Consider the following 20,355-nt stretch of genomic DNA (forward strand, 5'->3'; position numbering starts at 1 on the left):
ACATACTAAAATTCTTAGTAAATAATTAGTAAATCAACTTAATTTTATAGGAGTACTTCCTTTCATTTTCTCAAATAGACTCTTCTTCAAAAAGAAACAAAAGTAACTGCTTCGAATCATTTCTTGCAGTGATCTTGTTTTCTTGATTAGCAATTTCACAGCAGTGGTTGGGCAGGGACATTTGCCTTTATGTGTAATAGCTCATTCTGTTTATATTTATATATATTTGGAAGATGAATATTAGCTTATTTCTTGTCATACTAGTGTATTTATTATTAATACATTTTAAATTGTCACAAATTTCAAATATCCATTTCATTTCAGGCAGATTTGGAACAGTACAAAAAAGCACTAACTGATGCTGGATGTAACCTTAATCCTTTAAACTACATTAAGCAATGGAAGTAAGTAACTTTTGCTTTCATAATATAAGAAAGTAGTACACTGCTAAAATTTAGATCGGAATTTTGCTTCAGATTGAACGTAGAATTCATCCAGGACTGTAAGGAGAAATATTTTAACCCCAAAGGGTGGCATATACAGGTAGTCCTCAATTTAAAACTGAATTGAGCTGAAGATTTTTGTCACTAAATGTAACAGTTGCTAAATGAGTTTTGTCCCATTTTACAAACTTTCTTGCCACAGCTGTTAAGTAAATCACTGCAGTTGTTAAGTTAGTAACATGATTGTTAAGTGAATCTGGCTTCCCCATTGACCCTTCTTATCAGAAGGTTACCAAAGGTATCACATGATCCCAGGACAGTACAACTATCATAAATACATGCCAGTTGCCAAGCAGTCAAATTTTAATCACATGACCAGAGGGAGACTGCATTGTAAGTGTGAAAAACGTTCATAAGTCATTTTTCTCAGTGCCATTGTAATGTTGAATGATCACTAAATGAATGACCATTCGTTTGTAAGAGGACTACCGATAATAGGAGAGGAAGGAGGATAGGTGATGAAACATGCAAACTCTGCCTCTAACTTATACTTACACACAATGTTACAGCACAAGTATGAGAACAGAGCTTGTACCATGATGTCACAACTTATATTTCATTTAGGCATCATTGTTGTTAGAATAACCACCTATGGTTTCATTGCCATATGTTCATAGTGCTTAAAATAAGAGCAGTAACTGCTTTTAGCTGTTAGGAAAAGACTTAACAGAGTGTAACGAATGGACGTTTTTAATTCTTCGTTCACATTGTTTATAAAATTTATAAAATGATGTTCATATATGCAAGACTTTGGAAATGTTGTTTCTTATCCTTGCTAGAATTCTTCCCTCCCTCCCCATATCATGGTGCATGCTTGCCTGAAGTGTTCCCCAATTCTGTGGAACAACATATACATGGAAAAAGATACAATCAATAGCAATACTGTTGCTTGCACAAACATAAGTTCTTCTCATCCACAGCTACCTATATTCTCACACAGCTTGCATTTCTCTTCTTACCATTTCCCATCTACCATTGTATTTGCTAAAGATTCAGAGTCTTGTTAGCCTTCATATCCAATAGTATATCAATAAAATTTGGCTTCATTGTCTACTTCATTTATTGGGGCATGTCTGGAACAGATGAGGTTTGTTATTATTAGAGCATATTTTTACTCAACTGCAAATAAAATAATAGTAGTCTTTTTCAAATCTTCGCAGCCGTATATGTAATAATATATTTGTGATCTAATAAATGATTTCCAGATAGAATGTGGAGTCCTATGTGAACAAAAATGATTTGACTGCCATTTTCTTTACCTGAAATAGGGAAACTCTGTTCTGTGTAAATAAATTCATCTGCCAAGTGTATTATTACAGGAACTATCCCTTTATTATTTTCAATATGTTTTATAGTCTTATAGTGTGTTTGTGTGATTAGTTATGATAGTGCTGTCATTTATGTTAAAGGAGCAATTTTATCTTCAAAATGACTAGGATGTTTATAATACAATAGCAGAGTTGGAAGGGACTTTGGAGGTCTTCTAGTTCAACCCCATGGCTAGGCAGGAAGCCCTATACCATTGCAGACAAATGGCTATCCAACATCTTCTTAAAGACTTCCAGTGTTGGGGCATTCACAACTTCTGGAGGCAAGCTGTTCCACTGATTAATTATTCTAACTGTCAGGAAATTTATACTCAGTTCTAAGTTGCTCCTCTCCATTAGTTTCCACCCATTGCTTCTTGTTCTACCCTCAGGTGCCTTGGAAAATAGTTTGATTCCCTCTTCTTTGTGGCAACCCCTGAGATATTGGAACACTGCTATCATGTCTCCCCTAGTCCTTCTTTTCATTAAACTAGACATACCCACTTCTTCATATGTTTTAGTCTCCAGTCCTCTAATCATCTTTGTTGCTCTTCTCTGCACTGTTTCTAGAGTCTCCACATCTTTTCTACATCGTGGCAACCAAAACTGAATGCAGTATTCCAAGTGTGGCTTTACCAAGGCATTATGAAGTGGTATTAACACTTCATGTGATCTTGATTCTATCCCTCTGTTTATGCAGCCTAGAAATGTGTTGATTTTTTGGCAGCTGCTGCACACTGCTGGCTCATATTTAAATGGTTGTCCACTAGGATTCCAAGATCCCTCTCACAATTACTACTATTGAGCAAGGTACTATCTATACTGTACCTGTGTGTTTTGTTTTTCTTGCCTAAATGTAGAACCTTACTTTTTTCACCATTGAATTTCATTTTGTTAGATAGTGCCCAATGTTTAAGTTTATCAAGATCCTTCTGTATCTTACGCCTATCTTCTGGAGTGTTGGCTATTCCTGCCATCTTGGTGTCATCTGCAAATTTGATGAGTTCCGCATTTATTTCCTCATCCAGATCATTGATGAAGATGTTGAAGAGTACTGGGCCTAAAACAGAGCTTTGGGGTACTTCACTGCATACCTCCCTCCATGTAGATGCAGTTCCATTGAGGACTACATGTTGAGTGCAATTGGTCAGCCAGTTACGAATCCATCTGGTGGTGATGCTGTCCAAACCAATTTTTCTACTTTATCTAGTAGTAGGTTATGGTCTACTTTATCAAATGCCTTGCTGAAGTCCCAAGAATGCAATAAGAATAGTCTGGCATGATCTGTTTTTGACAAACCCATGTTGGCTTTTGGCTATTACTTTGTTTACTTCTAGGTGTTCGCTAATTCGTTGCTTGATTATCTTTTCCAAAATCTTCCCTGGTATTGAGGTCAGGCTGATAGGTCTATGGTTTCCTGGATCTATTTTTTTTTTCTTTATTGAAGATGGGAACCACATCAGCTCTTTTCCAGTCCTCTGGCAGTTCCCAGGTGCTCCAGGTTCTCTGAAAGATATTGTTCAGTGGTTCTGAGATCTCGTCTGCAGTTCCTTCAGAACCCTGGGGTGTAATCCATCCGGTCCTGGTGATTTGAACTTGTCTAGGGTAGATAGGTGCTCACTTACCATTTTCTTCCCTATTTCAACTTGTGTTCATAATCTGATTTTTGTGGTGCTGTTTTTGGTAGGTTGGACTGTTTTTTTTTCCCCTTTATGTAAAGACAGATGCAAAAAATGACTTAAATAGTTCTGCTTTCTCCCTGTTGCTTGTCACCTTCTTGCCATTTTCTCCCAGCAATGGACCAATTGTTTCTTTGACTTTTTTCTTGTTTTTAACATGTTGGAAGAAGCTTTTTTTGTTTTGTTTTGTTTTATTTTTGTGGCAAGGCTTTCTTCATTGTGAGCCTTAGCTTTCCTCATTTTATCTTTACAGGCTCGGGCTATTTGCTGATATTCTGCCTTAGTTATGTCCCCCTCTTTCCACTTTTTATATTTATCCTTTTTGTATTTCAATTTGTCAGAGAGTTCTTTATGCAGCCATGCTGGTTTCTTTTGGGAGCTGTTATTTTTCTTCTTCATTGGTATTGTGTTAGACTGGGCTTTTATGATCTCATTTTTCAAAATTTCTCAAGCTTCTTTAGTTGTTTTCCCCTTGAGGATTCTCATCCATGGAATCCTTCCCAAGCTTTCTCTAGGTTTATTGAAATTAGCTCTCTTAAAGTCCAATACTCTAGTTTGACTTTGTTCTACTACTTGTGTTTGCATTATGTTGAATTCCAGTATTGCATGATTGCTTGCCCCCAACGTTCCTGTAGCTTCAACACCTATCATTTCCTCTCTATGTTTTGTTAATGAACAATTTATTCATAATCATTTGCTGAAAACCAATCAGGTATATAAATATATATCTTTTTACATTTTACAGAGCTTTTGCCAAAATGGCTTCAGGTCCAGCTATGTATGGAAATAGTGCAGCAAAGTCATTGGGGTGAGTTCCAAATGTGTTTTGTTGCTTTTGGCATCCTATGTTGTAGTTTCAGTCTAAAACATTCCCCCACATAGGTTAAATTAAAAAAAATGCAATAAAACAATGGAAAGAAGCTGACTGATATTCCTATATCCATGCTTGGGTAATAGAAACTATTAATATGATTGCCATACCACCAGACGTCTTCAAGACATTCTACATACATTTGGAAACAAGTTGCGTGCAGCAAATTTTTAGAATGCACAGCCAAGTTCCCAGCAGGACAATCCTTCCATTGCAAAATGAACCTAAAGTCACCACACTGCTTACCAGTAGGCTTCCAGGCCCATTTCAAAGAGCTGGTTGCCATCTATAAAATCCTAGTTGGTATAGGACTGGGATAGATTAGATACCACCTTGCCAACATTAAATTAGCCCATCCAGTCTAAACTTCTTAAGCAGGTCTGCTGAGAACCCCATATGGTAGGCACTTGGGAGTGAGTTTTGCACCAGGCCTTCTCTGTAGCAGCCCCCTATTTTGAAACAGTCTTTCCTCTGAAACAGCGAAATTCTCAAATTCCCTATTAGAATTTTGTAAGTTGGTGAAAACAGGAATTTGTCTTTGACCTAAGTTGATGGTGGATGTTCATCATGGATATGCATTGATGCTACTGTTTTTCATTATTTTGTTACTGCCATGCTGTTTTATTTTTATCTGTTAACTGCTCAGCGTTTTAGTTGATTGGGGCAATTTACAAATATTGCCAAATCAATCAAAAATGCATAACAGCATTATATTTTGACATGCAGACTCAGCACTAAAGGTTTGTTACTTAAGCATGTGGACACAAACCAAATCTTTATGATGTACATTTTGTTTCAGTCTTTTCTCACGCGTTATGAATACTGGATCCCAGTTTGTGATGGAAGGAGTCAAAAATTTAGTACTAAAGCAGCAGGTATGTTTTTACATTAAGTATATTCATTATTTTTGAATAAACATATACCCAAGACTACAAAACTTTTCAGACTGGGATAAACAGGGATAAACACTTCAGCATTTCATAAATTGCTTAACAAAGTGAATAGAATTAAATTGACCAGATCAGAATTGAACTGAATTACCCCTGTGTGGAAAGGTTCCATTTCAGTTCTGTGCTTTGTGTGACATGCTCTGGCTCTCTGAAATAATATGGATATTAATGTAAGATAATTTAATTGCATTTTCATAAACTCCATTTTTTTTTCTAGAGAAGTTTGATTTGCTACTAGTTCCAAAGTCCAAATTATGTAACTCAAGATGTCCACTTTTTCATTTTGCTGCTACTTTGACAGCATGCAGAATATCAAAGTAGAATAACAGGGCAGATTTCTTACTATTCCAGAAATTGTCTTCATTAAAGCTAATGCAACTTCATATTTTAAAAGATGTGGGAGGGGAAGAGAAACAAAGTAATGTTATCCTATCTTTGAATTAGAAGCAGCATACTACTTAGTGATTATACATATTTTATCTATGCAATAACTAATACTTTTTACAGATTACAAGATGTGCTTTGGTTTTACAAGTACCCTTGATTGCACAAGAGGCTAAATCAGTAATCATAAAATTTACACTATCTGAAGTTGCATTTGTTGAAGCATAGCCGGCTGCATCTATAAAGAAAGATTAGAAATGTGTGGCTATTGTTACATGTATTAGTGGTGAATAGCATACTTGAATTATGCACTTCATTTAAAAAAGTACTTTTTTATTTGTCCTATGTTATATTTCTGCTTCATTAATAACACAGGATGTTGCATAATTGTATACATTTTTTAATTTCAGTATTACCCACCAAGCTTCATTTTAAAAAGCAATGCCCTTTTTAAAAAATACATAAGAGTACATCTCCATTATCTGTTATATTTGTTCTGTCATAAAGTCTGAAATGGTCAAATGTTTTTTTAGGGGAGCAAACATGAGGGAATTGCATTCAAATCATATGATGATTCAAAAAGAATTATCTAATGATAATAGAACTGAATAATGATCTAAGTATGTATTACTGTTTTAAACTACTTGCAACTCACTTAAATTAAGGTACTTTTTTTATAGAATCTTCCAGCAACCCGCATTTTAGATAACCTTATGGAGATGAAGTCAAATCCTGTAAGTATAGATAATGAAAAATTAGAACACCAAAAATTATGGTGTTCTTTCAAATACTATCCATGTAATAAAATAGAAAGAAAATCATGGAATTCCTTATATGAACCACTTCAGACTCTCACAGATGCAAAATGCTAAATAATAAGTAATCTTCAGCAATCCATTGTTTTCAAGAATAATTTCAATTCTCTTCTTGGTTGTTATGTTCAGACTTTAAAGGTACCAAAATCTATCCAAGGTGGTTGAATTATTTAGATATCAGATAGAATTTTATAATGTTTACTAATGCCTACGGGCATTAGAGTGCACTATAGATATAGGTTTTGAAATCAAAGGTGAATCCCCCAAAGATTATTTGGCTTGTATGCACCTTACAATTTTTTTAAAATATAGTATGTGGTAGAATTAATGTTTTCTTCTTAAAAGGCCATAAACAAAATTGATCTATTTCTTTTTTTTTCTTGCTTTGCAAATTATTGAGCATAGAAGCAGAAAAATGCCTTGCAGTCATCAGTGCCAATATTGAATTGATTTTTTTTTAAAGAAGCAAGTATTTTTATATAACAAAGTTAAATCCAAAAGTGTCCTAGTATTCACATCTTCTAAACAAATTTCATTTTGTTTTAAATATAGAATGAAAGAAGAAAGATTTTGATTGCTGTATTATTTGAGCATTAGCTATAAATGTATTTTGAAAATAGAATGGATTATGAGTACAAAATGTACTTTGGAGAAATGCAGCAACATGAAGCTTGAAAGCTAGGACTATTTATCATTTTATATTAACAGACAAACAGATTAACAGAGTTGGAAAGGACCTTATCAGTCATCTATATTACTTCAAATAAATATAAATAATATGTCTTGATTTAGCAACTACGAATGTCATGTCTCACCTTGAGTGGCAGCTGCAATAAATATTTTAGTTCTTTGAATAATATTTTCAAAATATTTTAATAAAATGTAAATATATTGGGAAATTAAAAATAAAATAATGAAAATGTGTTCCAACCAATTTTCTCTTTTAATAGGAGACAGATGACTATAGGTATTTTGACCCTAAAATGTTGCGAGGTAGTGACAGGTGAGTTTGTTACGAAGTTACATAAAGTTTGAAAAATGGCAATGTGCAGACATGAATTTATGTAAAAATATGCAATACATTAAAATGTGATATTCCATTTCCCAGTTTTTATGAAATATTTGAATATCTATTGTTTAGGCATATTTTACCTAGTTTACTTATTTGTTCTTTTAGTTACACTCTTCTTGAACAGTTTGCTAAATATCCCCCCAAAAAACCCGACTCTGAAATATACTACAGGTAGTCCTCAACTTACAATGGTTCATTTAGTAACCATTTAAAGTTAACAGTGGCAATGAAAAAGTGATTTGCAACCATTTTTCACACAGCATCCCCAAGATCACGTGATCAAAATCCAGACGTTTGGCAACTTGCTCATATTTATGACAGTTGCAGTGTGGCAAGGTCATGTGAACACTTTTTAATTACCTTCTGACAAGCAAAGTCAATGGGAAAATCAAATTCACTTAAGAGTCGTGTTACTAACCTGACAACTGCAGTGATTCACTTAACATGTGTAGCAAGAAAGGATGTAAAATGGGGCAAAATTCACTTAACAAATATCTCAGTTTGCTACAGAAATGTTGGGCTCAATTGTGGTTGTAAGTCAAGGACTACCTGTACAGGCAGAAAGCCTGCTGGGCCAGTCATTCTCTCTCAGCTCTAGCAAGCAATGGCAAATCACATTCAAAAACGCTACCAAAGAAATTGCACAAACTTGTTCAGGCAGTGACTACAAATAGACTTGACTCAAAGGCACCCTCTAAAATACTAATCTAAGAAATTACCTAATTTTAATGTGAGAGAACTAGACTAAGAGCAGTTAATTTACACTTAGTATATATTTAGAAAGGGACATAAAGGAAGAAACAGAAGAAGAATGGGTACAGATAGAAAATTTGTCCAGTAAAACTGGAGTAAATAATCTATTGGGGAGGGGTAGCACATTTGGAATGCGGTATGCATACTAAGACATGTGCAGTCAACAAATTGGTGTTTACCAACAAAAAAGGGGCTTAGGATGTTGTCTGACATTCCAGTGTGATGTCTATATGATGTTGAATGCTAGTAGTTTCCTTTGCAGAATTTCAGCTTTCTATTAATTAATTATTAGAATTATATTTTTAAAGTTGGGCGTAATAGGAATCTTTGGGGAATTGGATATTTTACGCTTAGTATAATTCAGGTTATTTTTCATTTTTGTTTATAAATGCCTTGTTTGATTTGGTTTAAATTACAGCTCAGTTCCACGAAACAAAAATCCATTTCAGGAGGTAAGATTTGTTCATGTTTTTTCACACAAGTTTTTTTCACACTTTTTTTTTCACAAAATTGGCTTTAAGTGTTTATTTAAGAAAATTTATATGACCACCCAACTCACTCCCAGCGACCAACTCCAGGTGGCTTACAAGGATAAAATGTAATAACTATTAGTTATTTTTAAGAGAAAAATCAAATCCCATTATTTGAAATTATTAGTTGATTAAAGCTTTATTAGTTACCTAAGAATGTATAATCCTTCTAACTTCAAAAAGTTAAGTTCTAATCCTTTTTCTTTCCTTAATTCGTAAAGATTTCATGACAAAATCTTAACATAATACCCTGTTCTTAAATTTATTTTCTTAAGACTCACTTATCTTCAGAAATGTGATTATGAACAGGTATACAGTATCTTAATGAGTAGTACAAATAATAATTACCAAAAATAACACCATTACTTTCCAGATAAGTGGATGACACCCCCCCCCCTTAAAACATTCAAACTGTGGCTTTAAGTTTTTCTCTTCACTTCAACTAAGTTCTGCTATAATAACCATGAGTAAGATAATCGGGAAGTTAGCAAAAGTTGAAGATTGAAGCCCAAAATAACATTTTTTCATTGTCTGCTGCTCATTGAGGGTTTTTATATCTTAATGAAGTATATCAAGAAGATTTTCAATTTGCGATATAGTTGAAAGTTATCTCACAAAAGTGTTAGGGTACCCCTGCAGGGTAGTCCAGAGAAGAAGCACATCCAAGGGTATGTTAGTTCTATCTTTATTGTAAGGTTACACTAATAAAATCTTGCAAAACTAAAAGTATTTCATCTCCAGAAAATTAGGGAGGGTCCCTTTCTGAAATGTTTCCCTTGCCATCCCCCCTTCTTTAGGCTGAGACATCTTTTATATGCCAATTGTTCTCTCTGGGCAATCTTTGCTGTCTGCCAAGGTCATTCACAATAACCATTACGAAAAGCTACCTTAATGTTACTACCAAAGAAATAATAATCTCTTCTCTAATAGCCTGCATTTTAACCAGGTATCAAAATCCTTTCTTCCATTAAGCTAGTAGTTATTCTAGGGTGTACTAATGCCTATGGTAAATGTTTTTTTTCCTTTGAATCTTAGGCAATTGTATTTGTAGTTGGAGGTGGCAATTATATTGAATACCAAAACATTGCTGATTATATAAAGGTACGTACATGCCTTCAGATAGTTGCTTAAGATTACATTTCTGTTTTTCTTTTTCTCAGTCATCCAGGTCATGATTGTCCCAAAGGTGCCAAAGGGGCAACTGGACTTTCTGTGTTTTCTTTGAAGACATTTTGTTTCTCATCCAAGAAGCTTCTTCAGCTCTCAAAAAAGAAGCTTCTTGGATGAGAAATGAAACATCTTCAAAGAAAACCAGAAAGTCCAGTTACCTCTTGAAAAAGCACCTTTTAGTTACAGACTTCTAATAGCATCCTTTTCCAGCAAAACATTCCATTATGGTTTTACTGTGATCTGGAATATAAGTAATATATGTTCCTATTATTATTATTAAGTAGTAATCTGCAAATAGACAAATAAAACTGCCTGTAGAATTATCATTGCTTGCTTTAGCCACCCTTATTGTATATCAAAGGTAAAATATTAAGCAAATTAAAATAAATTCTACTATAAAATTGCTTTTTTTCTCCTTCAAGCCTCTTTAATATTTCTATACTATGCATAACAGTTATTTTTCCTATATATTTATAAAATACAGCATATCATCAAAGCTTTATTTATTGTAAAATAGACCTTTAGCATTTTGTGATACCTCTGATTTTTGTAATTACCTTTAGTTTTTCTTTCCAATTTCTGTATTTAATTAATGTCCTGTTTGTTTTCATTATCATTTTTATAAAGATAATGTAATGTTCATGATAGTTTTTATGAATTGTACTGTTGATAATAACCATCTTATAATTTCATAATATATGTAATAATTGTGTTGTATTGATGCAATTGTGTTGATAATATAAACCGTATACTAACTACAGGCTCTCAGCGGGAGGTATTATCAAAGACACCAAAGACTTTGTTATATTAGTGTTCATTTTTAAATTCCAACTCCTAGCATAAACTTCACATTCAGCCACTCTTTAATGTTTTTTAATGTTTTTGCATTTAACAGTTCTAATTAAAATTAAATTCAATAGGCTCAGAAAATTTCCCAAAGCATTCCACTATTCATTCCCCTCTGAAAACATATTACTCATTGCTAGAACTTACCTCTTCATTTACCCAAGTGCTTAATGAATTATAAGTTTCTAGACATCTCATTTATTTCTGCTTTACATTTTATATTGTCCATGTGTTGTCTGATAGTACTGTGGATGATGTGATGAGCTATATGCCATATAACAATGATGGTGAATGAGAGGCTTTCTAGGAGCCTGGGGAGGGTGAAAGGAGCCTCCTTCCCCCCCCCCCCCCCCGGATGCCCTCCGGAGGCCTTAGGAGCGTCCCTAAAGGCTCCAGAGGGTGAAAAATGGACCTATCGACAAACCTGGAGTTCAGGAATTGTAACTTCCGGTTTGTCCGTAGGGCTGTTTTTCGGCTTCAGGGGGGTTCCCGGAAGGCTCCGGAGGGCAAAAAACAGCCCTATGAGCAAACCAGAAGTGACTTCTAGTTTGTCCATAGGGCCAGTTTTTGCCCTCCAGAGCCTTCCGGGAACCCTCCTGAAAGCTCCAGAGGGCAAAAAACTGCCCTATGGCTAAACTGGAAGTCTGTTTTTGAACGTCCGGTTTGCCTGTAGGGCCAGTTTTTCGCTCCGGAGACGCCTCAAAAGAAGGCCAAAGTTAGCTGGCCAGTGCACGCATGTTAGCTGGCCAGCTGACAGGGCAGTACCTTGCGTCCCTAAGAAATGGCTCCGTGTGCCACCTGTGGCATGCGTGCCATAGGTTCGCATCACGGCATATAACAAGTAGACATATTTCTTTTACATAGATACATTAACTTAATCCCCTCCCCCATTAACAATGGCTTATTGCTTGTTGTAACTAAAACAAATGAAATTACAAATTGTATGTGCACTGTGGTTCTTCAATAGCCTGTTTGCTGAAGTTGCTGAATTGATATTGTACCTTATTCCCTTTTAGTTTAAAGTAATTAACAATGTCTTAATAAAATTATGTTTTTCATAGGGCAAACAAGGTAAACATGTCTTATATGGCTGCAGTGAACTCTTTAATGCTGCAGAGTTTTTAAAACAGGTAAGATTTAAATTTAAAACATAATTTTAAAATAGATTAATATGTAGAGATATAAAATATGTTAGTGAATGTATTCAAGCAGTTAATATGTTTTGTCTTAAGACTCATTCCTAGAAGATTTAAGGTTGACAACAAGGTGCTCAGCACTGATATAAAGAAAGCAAGAGGCATATTCCTATTTTATTATAGGCCCATGTGTTGTTGTGTTCAAATCGGTAATTAATCTCTTGTGAGAACCTGTTCAGGAAGGGGCGCAATGGCTCAGTGACTTAATGACTCTGGAGAGAGTCTCTGCTCCAGTGGTTCAAGTCTTAGGATTGTGTATCGGAGTGAGTTCATGTCACTCGCCTCAGCTTCTCTCCACCTAACAGTTCAAAAGCATGTTCTATTGTGAGTAGATAAAATAGGTACAACTTCAGGGAGACGGGGGGTGAGCTGGTGCTCCGTGCAGGCAGTCAGATTCCTGTCCCGGTTGCGGCACTTGTTGGCGAGGTGGGTCTGGGGAGGGAGGGAACCTTGGATGATGCTGCAGGAAGAGCTGCTTGTCTTCCTATCTGGTACGAAGCCAGCTCATCCTGTTTTGGTGCGTCATGGGAAGTGCACAAGCATTTTCTACAGCAGGGCTGGTTCCTTGTCAGCCAAACTACTACTCTGCAATAGTATTGTGGTCTCCTGGTTAATGTGATAATTGTTATATAATAATAATAATAACAACACCTATTCAGGTAACCAGACGTTTAGCACAAAAGTCTCACACTTGGTTATAAGATACTTGGTTGATAGATGATTGATACCTAGGATGCTGGCAGCAACCCATATCTACCATCAGTGCTAGTCAGTGATATTTGTGATACATTTTTAAATGTTCAGTTGACTTCAGTTTCATGTTTAATGAATAAAAGAGATAATAATAATAATAATAATAATAATAATAACAACAACAACAACACCTATTCAGGTAACCAGGCATTTAGCACAAAAGTCTCATACTGCTTCTATTTGCTTTTAGTGCAAATAGAAGTCTGTGTGCGTTCAGTGCAATAGGAAAAGTCCTTGACAAAGTGAAGCACCTTAGTATTTCTAAATCTTAATTCTGATGAATTTGTCAACGTGACCTTCCATGTAGTACAAATAAATCAGTAACAGAAGTACAATATTTTTTTCTCCTGGTGCCCAAAATGTTTAATTGTTCAATTTGCCTAATATTGCTGAACCTGTTATTTTTGGTGTATACTAAATCTGCATAGAGTAGTATCAGGGCACAGTGATTCATTTATATGTAGATTCAAAATTCATTTGCAAACACATAAAATGTGGTATAATTTTTCCATATACTATTTAATTGTTCAGTGGAGCAGCCCTTTCTTGTGTGGGTTTTTACCTATAATCAAGAGGCGTCTCATAGGATTTGAGAGAATCCTATTTATTACAGAGTGTATGCATTGATGCAGTATATCCCTGATAAGTCCTAGAAATAAGGATTTGTCCCAGGTAGTTTGACCTGGTAGAATAAATAGAAAGTGTCAGATTGGGATAAATGACTAGAGCAGGAAAATGTAGAACAGATTTTGCTGCCTAGATGCACCATTGAATAAATGAATTAAATGGAAACTTATGTTTTGTGTAAGTACTTCTCTCATGCTTTTCCTCCCATGGAAAAGGATCTTTAACCATGAGAAAAATCATTTTTCTTGAATTTTAATCATTTATGTTTGTTCCTTTTTTAGTAATATTCAAGCATTGGGGTTTAGTCAAATGCCCTTTTTGTGTTAGAAAGTAATCAGCAAATTCATTTTATTCTTTTTGTTTATATTTAGCTTTCCCAACTTGGACAGAAATAGGACAGAAAAGGAACATTTTGACGACATTTGAGAAGAGATCATGGTTGCTGATAACATCTTTACCTGTGCATATATTTACATTTCAACTCATTTATTTGTAATTTTTATGAAATAATACTCTGTACTTATATATAATGCATTCCACATGCAAAACATATACTTCAAATAAATTACCAAACTTGAATTATGCTTATCTATCTGTGCCTGTTTCTTCTGTTCATTTGCAGGCAGTTACATTTGGAATGTACATTTGGAGTGTCTTTTGGGGGGAATTTTTTTTCTTAACTATTAATAGGGACTTTCCCGACTTCAGACTTCGGCATAAATGCACTAAATATATTTCAAATATATTTTTAATTTAGCTTATTTACATTAAATTTTGACCCCTATCTGAGGGGTCAAATTTTACACCCCTCAGATAGGGTTCGCAACTTGGGAGTCCTCCTGGACCCACAGCTGACTTTCGACCATCATTTGTCGGCTGTGACCAGGGGGGCATTTGCCCAGGTTCGCCTGGTGTGCCAGTTGCGACCCTACCTGAACCGGGAGGCCCTCACAACAGTCACTCGAGCCCTTGTGATCTCTAGGCTGGAATACTGCAATGTGCTCTACATGGGGCTGCCCTTGAAGAGCATCCGGCGACTTCAGCTAGTCCAGAATGCGACCGCGGTTCGCCCACATAACACCTATCCTCCGCGAGCTGCGCTGGCTACCTGTTGATCTCCGGGTGCGCTTCAAGGTGCTACTTACCATCCATAAATCTCTCCATGGTAGTGGATCTGAGTACTTGAGAGACCGCCTCCTGCCGATTACCTCCCTTTGACCGATTATATCGCACAGATTAGGCCTCCTCCGAGTTCCATCCGCCAGTCAGTGCCGACTGGCGACTACGCGGAGGAGAGCCTTCTCAGTAGCAGCTCCGACCCTTTGGAACGACCTCCCCGTGGAGATTCGCACCCTCACCACCGTCCAGACCTTCCGCACAGCCCTTAGGATCTGGCTATCCCGTCAGGCCTGGGGATAAGATTCTAATTCGCCCCACCCGAATGTTGAATGAAAGTTGCGTTTTATTTTTATTTATGCACTGTCTTATGTTTTTTGTTTTGCACCCCCCTTCCCATGTATTGTAAGCCGCCCTGAGTCCCCTCAGGGAAAAGGGCGGCCTATAAATCATAAATAAAATCCTAAAAAATCCTAAATTAATAGAAAGCACATACACCTAAAATTAATTTACTTTAGCCAAATTTCTACTAGCTAAATGTATCCTGTAATTTGGGCAAAGGTTTGTTTGTTTGTGCAATTTACAGGCCACCCAACTTTATTTACTTTTTACATATTATATTCAAAGTGCTTTTTGGCTCAGATTCTACCCACATTGTCCCAAGCTTTTGATATCGGCAGATCATTTTATTTCACTATTGTAGAACAGGCAAATAAATTTCATAACCGAATGAGATTGTGATTGCTCTGACTAGCTATCACTATTATGTAGTTCAAATTTATGTCATTATCTTTTTTTCTGATTTTACAAGGCATAAATTGTATGCTTAATGATTAGTAGCATAACTCATCATGTTTGGTGTGTTTTATATATGGTCTGTCCATCTCCAAATAGAAATTGTCCATAGTAACATAATATTTCATTTTTTTGTTGATTGAATTAATTCTTTTAATCTTGAAGTGATGAACTCATACCTAAGCAGTTGGTTCCCATCTTTACAGCATTTCTCTCATCTAGTCATAGATTTGATTGTTTCTCCTTGAATTATAAAATGATGATTAGGATTGTGCTGTCTGTACATCAGAATTAGGTTGCCCTTCCTCCAGCATGAAAAATAGAAATGTGGAAATCTTATGCTGCATTGGGGGGGGGGGGGGTGGAGAGAGTCCTTTACTACACCATCATTTCATCCAACTTTGTTTCCAGGCTAAGAGGGCAAGAGAAGGAAGGTGGGAGAGTGGATAAAACTGCTTTGGTTACATAACTCTTAATTCTTTGGAGGTTGGAAAAAGTATCTTAGCAAACATTTTGATGACGCAATGTGCTGTGTATTTGAAATTTAGGGAATTTAATAATTATCAAAAGTTCTATTTCCAAAAATCACTTTGAAAGATGCAAACTGGAAACAACTATAGAATGCTGCTGCAAAGAGTTGCAATGGATTCTCTCCATTTTAGTCCTGAACAGATGAGAATTCTTGAACTGCTTCCATTTATGACGTTAAATTTGACAGGTTTGGCAAATTTCTGGATGGGATTCTTCCTAATAATCCTCAGACATGCCATTCTAAAATCTATGGTGGAATAGAAACATTGAAAAAAGGCCTAATAATTTATATTTGGCTAAAACATGCAGAAAAAGGGAAAGTTTTTTCTATCGGGAAAAACAAGATGCACATCAGATCATTGACGTTATTAGGCGATGATCAGTAGGGCATATAAATGAATCAAAGAAACAGTGGTTTCCTTCATATTTTTTATGTAATGTTGCTAAACTGAGAAAGAGTACAAATCTGCCTTTCATTTGATAATTAATCTATACAGACGGTAGAAAAGCAGCTTTCTAAGAAATAAAACATTTCCATAATTATGAAACTAAAATTTTCTTGTAAAAGTTGCATTAATTCTATAATAGCAATAGCAATAGCAATAGCAGTAGACTTATATACCGCTTCATAGGCCTTTCAGGCCTCTCTAAGCGGTTTACAGAGAGTCAGCATATTGCCCCCAACAATCTGGGTCCTCATTTTACCCACCTCGGAAGGATGGAAGGCTGAGTCAACCCTGAGCCGGTGAGATTTGAACCGCTGACCTGCTGATCTAGCAGTAGCCTGCAGTGCTGCTTTTAACCACTGCGCCACTGCTACATTATTTTAAATGAAGGGTGTTATTTACAGATTTGGTGCCATCAAATTATTTTCTGTTCCTCCAGGTAAATTATATCTTGTTCTTTCTTTCCCTTAGCATATGGCCATATCTCTGTTGATCACGTAAATTTTAGGTGCTGCACTCCCCAAAATATCATTCTTTTCACCAAATTGCCAGATTTTATAGTCTATTCATCCATACTGGCGTGAGTTTTAAATCTCATTACAATATTATTTTGTCCTTGCAGCAAAACGAGCAAGGATTCATCCGTACAAATACCAACAACACTGGTGCTACACAAAACAAGTCAGCAGCCAGTGACAAAAATACTCAGTGTCCTAGGTTTCTGAGAAGCATCAGATGTCAAAATTATTCTAGTAACCAAAGACTATCCTTTAGCTGCAGCAAGAACTACATTCTGTTCTTCTGTTTCTAATAAACCTATTGCTTTGATTGATAGAACAGTTCCAAAGTGTCAGTCTGATAGAAATACTTTTATTCAATTAAATCTCAATAGAAAACAAATAAGTTTCTCAATAATAGTAGCAGATAACACAGATCCCTGTGTATGTTGTCATTCTAACTTGAAACTTAAACCTATCTTTCGCCTCCCAAGAATTGGTGGAAGTCGCATCTCTAAGGGTGGGGAGCAGAGGTGGTATTCTGCCAGTTCATCCTGGTTCAGGTGAACGGTAGTGGTGGTGGCAGGAGGCTCCGCCCACCCATCCAGACGTCATCACGGATGCTTTGCGCACAAGGTTCCGAATCAATAGCAAAGGTAAGAGGATTTCATGCCTGGTAGAGGGGCCTTTGATATTGAATATTAAATTCATGTTAATTTTTCAATGTAACATTTGTCACTAATAACAAATGGGTAAATCTTATTACCGTATTTTTCAGAGTATAAGACACCTTTTTTCCTCAAAAATGAGGCTGAAAATCTTATACATCGAATACAGTATTTTTTGCCTCCTGAAGCCCCGCCCCTTCACCTAAATGGCCGTGCATAGCCTTATGAAGGCTTTCAGAGAGCACCTGGGGGCTGAGAGCAGAAATAAGCAAAAAATGGGCCGTTTTTTGCCCAGCCCCCAGCAGCACTCTATAAGCCTCCATAAGGCTATGCATGCAGGTTTTTTGACAGAAAACGGGGCCGTTTTTGTGAAAAACAGGCTATTTTTTGTGTCGTCCCCCCCCCAGAGCACTCTGCAAGCCCCCCCCCAAGGCTATTCATGCCTTTTATTTGAAAAAAATGGGCCAGTTTTCGCAAAAAATGGGCCGTTTTGGGGAGGTTTGCATAGTGCAAAAACTTTTTTTTTCCTTTTGGAAAGCTCTTTAACTGATTGATGAGAATTAGATTGATCAAGTGCTGTGCCAGCAGAAACAAAGTCTTAGGTGCTGCAGATTGTCAGCGATTTCCTTCTCCAGCACATGGATAAATACACCTGAAAACATCCACCTACCTACCTACTCTCTCCCTCCCTACTGTATTTCTCTCTCTCTCTCTCTCTCTCTCTCTCTCTCTCTCTCTCTCTCGTTCTCTCTCTCTCTCTCTCTCTCTCGCTCTCTCTCTCTCTCTCTCTCGCTCTCCCCTCTGTGTGTGTGTGTGTGTGTCTTTCTATCCCCCTACCTACTGTATTTCTCCCTCACCCTCTTTCTCTATCCCTCTGTCTACCTACCTACTCTCTCCCTCCCTACCTACTGTATTTCTCTCTCTCTCACTTTCTATTTCTCTCTCTATCCCTCTAACCTACCTACACTTTCTCTCTCCCTACCTACCTACTGTATTTCTCCCTCTCTCCCTATCTCTCCCTCTATCTACCTACCTACTTTTTTTAAAAAAAAAGCCTCTTCAAAACCTTGGTGTGTCTTATACTCCGGTGTGAAAAATACGGTAATTCAGATATCTTCTCTCTAAGTACAAGGTATTCTTCACCTAATCAGATACCGGGACTATCATGGATTTTGTATCATTCCACCTCCATCTTTATTTACTTTGGAGTATGTGCACAGTGCATAAAGACAGCAGCATGTAGGGAATAAAGAGAGTAGCCCAGTCTTCCTGCCCTATCCTAGTTTAGAAAATTGCATACTTGCGTGCAGTGGGAAGGCTTTTTTAAAAAGAAAAATACATTGTCACCAAGTGTTTGAATGATTTTTTTCCCTCCCCCTCTGTGCTGTGGTCCTACTCAATCAGATTATTTACATTGGATTCAGATAAAAACCTAGAAGTTGAGCTGCACAGTGAATATTGCATAATTTAGCCTTTAAATAAAAGCATCATTTTTGCAGAAAGAAAGAAAGCGCAGCTGGAGAGAACAGCAAGAAGAGACCTATTGGTCAGTAATGAAATAATAAGCTGTTTAAGAACAATCCAAGAATAAAATAAACATTACAGTTTTATTTTTAGCAGATGCTTTGAGATGACTGAGCTCCTGAACAGCAATGGGTTCCATATTCTAAGTCCTGCTAAGAGCCATTTCAGCTTTGGATGTTGAATACAGGTAGTCCTCGACTTACAACAGTTCATTTAATGACCAAAGTTACAACAGCACTGAAAAAAGTGATTTATGACAGTTTTTCACACAACCATTGCAGCATCGCTGCAATCAAAATTCAGATGCTTAGCAAGTGGTTCATATTCATGACGGTTGCGGTTTCCCAGGGTCATGTGATCACCTTTTGTGACTTCCGGACAAGCAAAGTCAATGGGGAATCCAGATTCACTTAACAACCATGTTACTAATTTAATAAACATAATGATTCACTGTGGCAAGAAAAGTCGTAAAATGGAACAAACTCATCTAACGAATGTTTCACTTAGCAACATAAATTTCAGGTTCCATCGTGATTGTAACTCGACTGCCTGCATGTGGTTTAAAAGAGGCAGACACATGCAAACCCCTCTCCTATACACTTACTTTATGCATTTCAAATAGTTTTTAATGAAGGAAAATATCCTTCATACAAAACAAAACAAAAACACTTTATATTATGTCTTATACAGTTCCAGCTTTGCAGCTTTGAGATCTGATCTAGTTCTTTTGAACTCCAAAACAACAGGACACAGAATATGTCTCTTTGATTTCCAGAAATGTTTTTGTAATTATCAGATGCCTGAATGGACTTCCCATAGTCCTGGCACTCAGTACTTAGGATGCTCTGAACTATCTCTGACCTCCAGCAATCGGAGACCAATTGAATAATGCCAACACTGAAACAATAGCACAGTTTGTCATTTAAAAATGACCTAATGTATACCAGGAGACCATCTGAGAAAACTGAACTATGTAGCAGCAAGCTAAAGAACCAGTCCCAAGCTAAAAAGGCAGCAAAATCAAATAAAATTTTGTTCTGATCTATAACTTCTTATTTGTGGCCAGGTTCAGCTATAACTCTGCTTGTATTCCTCCAAAGAGATAAAGGTAAAAAAATAATAATACTATATTTGTATGCTGAACACAGAAACACACATGCCCTTAGAATTCTAAAGGGATTTATTGACGCTCATGGCTTGAAAGTCTTTTAACAGCAATAACAAAAAACAATATAAATTAAAATAGAACAGTAAGAAAAAAGAAATAACAAAAAAGCAAAAAGTGCAATTAAAAAAAAGAAATAGAAGTCAATTACAAGAGA

At 36.3% G+C, this 20,355-nt stretch overlaps 1 protein-coding gene across 1 annotated transcript in view; it reads left to right on the top strand.

Moving 5' to 3' along the window:
- The window catches only part of SCFD1 (sec1 family domain containing 1), a 49,824-nt gene extending 35,780 nt beyond the window's left edge, over positions 1-14,044 (top strand). The window contains exons 17-25 of the mRNA XM_087723253.1: positions 325-404; positions 4,235-4,297; positions 5,160-5,235; positions 6,375-6,428; positions 7,460-7,512; positions 8,753-8,786; positions 9,900-9,965; positions 11,942-12,010; positions 13,828-14,044. Of these exons, the coding sequence (XP_087579379.1) occupies positions 325-404; positions 4,235-4,297; positions 5,160-5,235; positions 6,375-6,428; positions 7,460-7,512; positions 8,753-8,786; positions 9,900-9,965; positions 11,942-12,010; positions 13,828-13,851 (519 nt within the window). The 3' untranslated portion in view covers positions 13,852-14,044. The remainder of the gene's footprint in view (positions 1-324; positions 405-4,234; positions 4,298-5,159; positions 5,236-6,374; positions 6,429-7,459; positions 7,513-8,752; positions 8,787-9,899; positions 9,966-11,941; positions 12,011-13,827) is intronic.
- The last annotated feature ends 6,311 nt before the right edge of the window (positions 14,045-20,355 follow it).

This window comes from Thamnophis sirtalis, unplaced genomic scaffold (assembly GCF_051295495.1).
Source record: "Thamnophis sirtalis isolate CommonGarterSnake01/CBP01778 unplaced genomic scaffold, rThaSir2_p1.2 scaffold_1, whole genome shotgun sequence".
NCBI classification, from domain to species: Eukaryota; Metazoa; Chordata; class Lepidosauria; order Squamata; family Natricidae; genus Thamnophis; species Thamnophis sirtalis.